This window comes from Mesitornis unicolor, unplaced genomic scaffold (genome assembly GCF_000695765.1).
Source record: "Mesitornis unicolor isolate BGI_N332 unplaced genomic scaffold, ASM69576v1 scaffold40349, whole genome shotgun sequence".
Taxonomy (NCBI): Eukaryota; Metazoa; Chordata; class Aves; order Mesitornithiformes; family Mesitornithidae; genus Mesitornis; species Mesitornis unicolor.
The window spans coordinates 22,308-29,235 of record NW_010205946.1 but is presented as its reverse complement, the minus strand read 5'-3'; the positions used below and the strand labels follow the sequence as shown (position 1 = coordinate 29,235).

At 55.6% G+C, this 6,928-nt stretch overlaps 1 protein-coding gene across 1 annotated transcript in view; it reads left to right on the top strand.

Moving 5' to 3' along the window:
• The first annotated feature begins 599 nt into the window (after nt 1-599).
• Nucleotides 600-6,928, top strand: part of DTX2 (deltex 2, E3 ubiquitin ligase) — a 25,936-nt gene continuing 19,607 nt past the window's right edge. The window contains exons 1-2 of the mRNA XM_010191598.1: nt 600-978; nt 4,824-5,409. Of these exons, the coding sequence (XP_010189900.1) occupies nt 672-978; nt 4,824-5,409 (893 nt within the window). The 5' untranslated portion in view covers nt 600-671. The remainder of the gene's footprint in view (nt 979-4,823; nt 5,410-6,928) is intronic.

The window sequence follows — 6,928 nt, the reverse complement described above, 5'->3', positions numbered from 1 at the left end:
CCGAGTGTCAGACCTCTGGTGTCTCCTGGACAGCTTGGGTCTCCTTGTTGAGGCTGAGAGTGGTGGTGATTGTTTTGTCTCTGCTTCCTGTCCCTTCTCTGTGAGCCGATCGGATTTGTTCACTGCCCTTTGTGTCTTTGGGTGTCTTAAGGCTCCTGCCCTATTCTCTACTCTTCCCCAAATCATCTCAAGTCTCTGGGTTGAGTCTTTGTTGAAGCAGATTGTGCCTTGTTTCAAGATTTTCCTCGTTTCTTATGCCCTGCCTTCCTCAATCCCATCCATTCTTCGCTGCAGTGACTGGTGGTGTCTGTGGCCACAAACCGTAAGAAGCTGAAGAGTTTTTGCTCCAAGTTAGCAAGAGAAGTTGCTAGCATTGGCAGGGAGCAAGTAGTGGTACCTCATCTGCCCTTGACCAGAGGGTTTTGAGGTCAATTCACTTCTCTGTAGTCTTTCCTAAATGCATAGCAAGCATCTTCTGTGAAGGCTGAGCTTGCGTCCCTCTCTTGAACGGCTCGTGCAGTGTGGATGCAGGGTGGGTGGATTTGGGGCATCATTCTTAGCTCCCTGTGCTCTCTGTTTCTTGCTGCAGGTCCCCCAGAAGAAGATGGTGTGAGAGCAGCCAGCCCACCTGCCCCTTCCAGTCGCGGCGTGCCCAGAGCTCAGGGAGGAGCATGGCAGCAGCGCAGGGAGCGGGGAGCAGCTCGGCCGGGCCGTCCGGACTCCCCGGTTCTGCCCCGGGGCATGGCAGCAGCTCCACAGCAGTGGCGGTGTGGGAATGGCAGGATGAGTTTGGCAGATGGAGGCCGTACCGAGGGAACGTCTGCAGCTACATCGAGCAGGTTTTTCAGGCGTCTCAGCAGAAGGGCCGCCGTTCGGGGTCAGGACTTGTCAGCAGCATCCCTTTGGGACAGGCGGATCCTGCCTTGGCCCCCTACGTCATCGACATCCCGAGCTTGACACAGTTCCGGCAGGACACAGGTAAGGGAGCTTTGGGCAGGTCGCTTGTGTGCGTGGAGATAAGGAGGACCTTGTTCTGCACGGGAGAGCCCTGCCGAGCTCTGCCGCCACTGCCGGGCAGTTCTCTGCTAGGCCGTGTGTCTGCATCTCTCCCGATGCTGTTTGCCACCTGGTGTATCAGCATTGAGAAGATCCATGCTGGCTGGCGTGGTCTCCCAAGGACCTTCATCACGGGACCTCTGGACCCCAGAGTTTGTGAGCCAGAGCCCTCTGAGCTGCAACCTTTCTTCTTGCCCCCACCCGCACCCATTCAAGACCACTCACATAAAAAGGCCTTTTTACGCTTCAAGCCCTCCCGTTTGGATCCCTCGTTGGCTCCAGGCTGGAGTGCCAGCTGCTTCACCTTGGCACGCCGCCCTGTGCAAGCTGCTTCGCCAAAGCCCGCGGCCCCCGCAGCGCGGCGTGGTGCTGCAGCAGAACATTCCCCGCACTCGTGCTCGTGAGGCTGGCGTGCTTCCTCCCGCAGAGGAAGGGCAGGCAGGGTTGAGACCTTAATTTTCCTTCTCATCTCGTCTCTCTCGGGGTCACTGAGGTTAGCAGCTCAGGATTTGCCGAGATGACTCCTACCCTCCTTTGCTCCAGATGTGCTGAGCAGCTGTGGCTCAGAAGGGGGGGGCAGAGGTGGAATGCGTGCTCTTCATCTCTGGAAAATCCAGGGAGATCCCAAATTACACACCCCGAATGAATGGCTGCTTTGGAAAAGTCTCCGTGCATCAGTTTCCCCTTTGCCAACGTTTTTCCCATTACCCTGGGACGCAGTCAAGCACCACCCCAAGCTGCAGAGGCGGGCAGTGCGCTGGTTTCTTGCCAGCTGAAGCAATAAATGAGCAATATTCTGAGTCGACTGCACCATTGGGCAGTTCCTACAGGAAAGGGAAGTGGTTGAAGCAAATGCAAGTGGTCATCACAGCTGCATCCGTGTTTTTATTCTGACTGTGTGACCTCAGGATTCGTTTTTTCTGAAGGTCTTGTATCTCTTCAGCCCCTTGTGAAAGATCTCCAAACACCCAGCAAATACTGTCCGTGGCAGGACGGTTCAGAGTTGGTCAGCACTGTGGGAGCAGCCCAGTACAATTTTGGAAATGGTGTTGGTTGACGTGATCTCATCTGAGGAAAGATGAGAACTGCGGCTGAGTCGTTCCTAACAAAAAGGCTGATTTCCCTTCATGGCTCTCCTGCAGCGTTTCCCACCGATGGCGCCGGATCTGTGAGCTTCCCCCCACAGATACCTGTGTGCTCTGCAGCGTGAGGATTGGGAACGTTCTCCTCTCCCCTTTCAGTGGCTCAGCTCTGAGCAAAGCGTTTTCTCTCTGCAGGGCTCTGCCCTTCAACGCAAACCTTTGCAAGCGAGCAGCCAGCTGACCTTTGCCATGTGCTGGAGAAAAGAATCCCTGCAGGAAACATCCCCATGGAAAATCTTTAAACAGAGCAAAAAATAGGCTGTTGTATTCTGCTCATTAGCTGTTAGACAGACAAACAGGCTCTTCAGAGGAAGCCAGGGAGAATAACAGGAAGGCAGTGTTCAGGGGAGCAGCGTCCCCTCGGCCGGGGCTGACAGCTGTGCGGGGATCTGGGGCAGGATTAGCCGTGGGTTTCAGCTGCTGTCCACCAGCAGATGAACGGGGGTGCACGCAGAGAGCAGCGGGGTTGTCCCCTTGCCACAGCTGTGCCCACCCTGCAGAGGAATCCCAGCTCCCTGCCAGCAATGGGGAAGGGGGGTGTTGTCCAACTGCACGGCTTTGGTCTTGTTACTGGCTCCTGAAAGTTCTTCTCCCTGCTGCTGTTTTAGGATATTAAAAATACAGGTTGCTTACAAACTGCTCAAGTCCTCTCTGCTGCTTTTAGCCTCTGATGTGCCAAGAGAGGAGTGGCTGCCTTGCTTGTCCCCTCCGAAACACGTCTGGGCTCTCTGACACCTTGCGTTACCTGTGGCAGTCCCCTGGGAGCAGGTCCCTGCGTCCACCTCTAAATGTAGTGCATTGCTCACCAGCTCGCTTCCAGCCCGGTCTCATTCAAAGAGGGATGTTACCCAGAGGGTACCAGAGCACTGGCCCAGGCTGCCCAGAGAGGTTGTGGAGTCTCCTTCTCTGCAGACATTCAAAACCCGCCTGGACGCCTTCCTGTGCAACCTCATCTGGGTGTTCCTGCTCCGGCAGGGGGATTGGACTGGATGAGCTTTGGAGGTCCCTTCCAATCCCTAACGGTCTGGGATTCTGTGATCCCCAGTCTACCTGGGGCCATCCCTGATGCTTCCCACTGGTTGATTTCCTACAGGGGAGGTTGCTGCGTTTCACTGCCTTGCTGGTAGCTTTTTAGGTGTGCTGGTGAGATGTTGTGTGTTGGATGGTGTCACTGGAGAGTCCCATTCTCCAGAAAACAGGGGATTTGGTGCTGCTCTGGCACTGAAGGTGCTGAACCTTTCCTGGCTGCTCATCCCCTGCATGGGCTGAGGAGAGCCATTCCCATCCCCGCCGCTTGCAGCTCCCCACAGAAACAGATCCTGCCATTCCTTGGTCTGGCACGCTCTGCCTTTGGGAGAGCCTCAGTCTTCGTCAGCTCTGGAGCTCAGGTCTCTCTCTCCTGATTTTCCCTGTCTTCTTCTTCCTTTGGGTGTGCTTGCTGGGTGCCAAGCTGGCTTAGATTGCCTGCATCCCGCAGAGCCACCAGCGCTATCCTGGGGCAGTTGTCCGCAGGCTGTAGGTGCGGGTACTGATTTAAGCCGTGGTCCTGGAGCTCAGGGTCACAACTCTGACCTCGTAGCAGCCTTTATTTTACTTTTTCCCTCCTGGTGCTGTTCTGTGAGCTCCTCCCGTGTCGTAAGGTCTCGCTGCACCCCTGCTCACCCCCACTGCCTCCTCGCCCTGCGGCGTTTCCTGCTCCTCTTTCTCACCGCGGAGCGCTGAGGATTTTCCCAGCAGTTCTGACCCTGCTGTAGGAACCTGTTTTTGCAGAGGCTGCAGAGCTCCTGTGCTGTCAGGTGGCTTCTCTCCCTCCCTCTCTCCTTCTCGTTAGGCTTTTTCCTTTGTAAAGAAAGGAATAAAGGGTCCAGGAGTGAAGTCACCCCAAGAGCCAGGTTTCCAGAGGTGTCAGGCTCCTGCTGCTGCTGGCGAGTGGCTGCTCTCATTTCTCTCCGTGTCTGATCAGCTGCTCTCACCACTCTCCAGATCACTTCGCTGTCTTCTCCTTTCCAGTTCTGCTGCATCTCCCAGCAGTCGGGAGCCTGGAGAAGCTGCCCCTGGCTGTCCCCTCCCCAAAGTCCTCGGCCTTGCCCTTGTGGGACTTCACCCAAAACTGCCCCTACCGACCCCTGTGCAGCAGAGTGGGCGTTCAGCCCCTTGAGCACTTCTGCGAAGCACTTCCCGATGGTGCTGTGTCTCTATAGTTACTGTGTTGTCAAGGCTGTGGGAGTTGGGGTTTTTTTTAACCAGATCTGTGTCTCAGCTTGATTTTTAATTTTTTTTTTTAACGGCGGGGAGGCGTATGCGATCGCTGTGCCTGTGTGCTCGGGTGTGTCTGTCTCCGCATCCTCTCTCCTTCCCTCTTTTCCCACCCTTCCTCCCAGCAGCTTTTGAACCCGCTGCCAGCCCACGGGCAGATTTGGCAGCGGGACGGGGATCTCGGGGGGTATTGCGTTCCTCTAATTTTCATAAGCAAACCCAGCCCTGGTGGGAAGAGAAGGTCTGTGAGGTGAGGAAGGGTAACCCAATGTCGACCCCACGGATCTGTGCAGAGACAAGCTCCTGAGACCAAGTCCCCTTTGGTTCTCTGCTCTCAAAATGATTTGATTTCCCCCTCTCCCCGTGCAGGGACTATGCGCGCCGTCCACAGGCACCTCTTCCCCGGGGACTCTGCTGCCGGCCAGGGCATCGTCTGGGAGTGGCAGAACGATGACGGCGCCTGGTCCCCGTACGAGATGAGCGTCTGCGTGTTCCTGGAGCAGGCCCGTGCCACCAACCACCAGCGAGTGGATCTGGGGCCCTTAGGCTACAACTACGAAGTGGACTTTGTGGCGCAGGCCCAGACCAACAAGACCACGCGGTTCCGCCGCAGCGTTCAACGACGCTTGGATGCCCCGTACCCAGTGACGGCCTCCCCAGCGACCCTCCACGCGGGAGCGGCCTGCTCCTGCCAGCAGTGCTGGCTGAACGGGGGCACCGGGCCCATCACCACGCGCTACCGGCACTCCATGATCAACTTCCCAAACTCCTCCGCTGCTCACCAGGTTCCCAGCAGGACGGCCTCAGTGAGTTCTTCCAGCGTCGGCTTCGTGCCCTATAACAAACCGGCTTTGTCTGGAGCGCGGTCGACGCCGAGACTCAATGCACAGAGCACCTGGGCTTTGCCTCAGTCCAGGGCCCCCAGCGCGGGACTGCCTGCGTCTAATGGAGTCAGGTACAGACCAACATTCACCTTTAAATGCTGTGCGTGCATCCCAGAGACCTGCTGGGCTCAGGTCTTTGTTATTTAGGAGCCTCTCTGTCCCCGAGGACTTTACAGGGGTCCATGTGTGTGCCTTTGTGTCCAGTACAGTGGGTGAGAAGGCTTCTCCTCTGCTCTTCCCTTCTTTTCTCCCACTGGGAACCCTGTCTCCCAGTCTCCCTGAACCACTGGAGCGGGCAGTCAGGTGGAGACACTGCAGGTTTGGGGAAATTAAAGGTGGCGTTGCTGGTTACACTTAAAAACAACTTTGGGAGGGACTGAGTGAATGAAAAGGGGACTTGTGACCGCCCTTATTAAATTTAAAATACGCAGTAAACACAGAGGGCAAAACTGCTGTGTTCTGAGGCCTTCCCCTTTGAGGAGGGACCTCAGGACTCGCTGTGTGGCTGAGACCTTGTGAGTTCTCTGACAAAATCTGGAAGTCCAGGCATTTTTAAGGTGAACAGCAAGAAGAAAAACAACACCAAGACACAGATTTAATCAAGGATTTTTTTTTTCAATCCATTCGGAAGATGCTTAGAAAACCAAATCAGTGATTTACTTTTCCCTTCCTTTGATAACACGAACCGTACTGATCCCTCTCTGAGATCAGTGGGGGACACCTGCAATTTGGGTGGTGTCTGGGCTACTGGTCAGACTGATGCAGAGCAGAGATGGCCCTGGGTAACCACACAAGAGGTTCATTTGGCACGTGTGGAGGTGTCGTGGGGCTGCACTTGCGATGCTGCAGGGCTGGAAGCACAAGCAGGGCTGTGGGTGATGGAAAATCCAGCCAGGTCGCTGCTAATTGGCACTTGGGGTCTTACCTGTGCGCAAGGCTGTGTTAGGGGAGGTCTGTGTGGCCTGGCTGGTGATAACACATGCACCGAGTGTCTCCCACCGTTAAACTGAGGACCAAGGAAGGGCTCTGTCTGCTCCCTCCCTTCGTGAACTGCTGGAAGTGCAGTGCACGCGTTTCACTGTAAATAATCCGGGTGCTGAACCCCCGCCATGAGCACTTGAGAAACCGCAGGGGAACTCGCCAGGGCTGATTTACCTGTCCAAGCTACCCCGAGTAAATGGAGGGTAAATTCTGCTCGTTACATGAGGCACAGGGGTTTGAGGTTTATTTTGAATCTCATTTGTATTTTAAGCAAGACGGCAAATCTTCAGGTATTTCCCTTAGCGTCGTAGCAGGACTTTCCCTCGACAGGGTCATCTGAGTGAAATGACTTCCCACATCTGGTTCTTCTTTCTCACGCTCTTTTGCTGGTGCTTTCTTTGTCCCTGGTGATATTTTTTTGTGTCGGTTTAAGCATCCACACCACTTCTCTGCTCCAGTCGCCTTTGAACAGAGCTGAGAACCAGAGCTCGGTGCTGCCTGCAAGAGCCCCAAGTGAGGCTTTTGCAGTCTCCTGGAGAAGCTCCCAAATTTCCCCTCTCGCTGGAGCCGCCGGTTGGTGCGTGGGGCGGCCCGGCGCCTGCGTACATC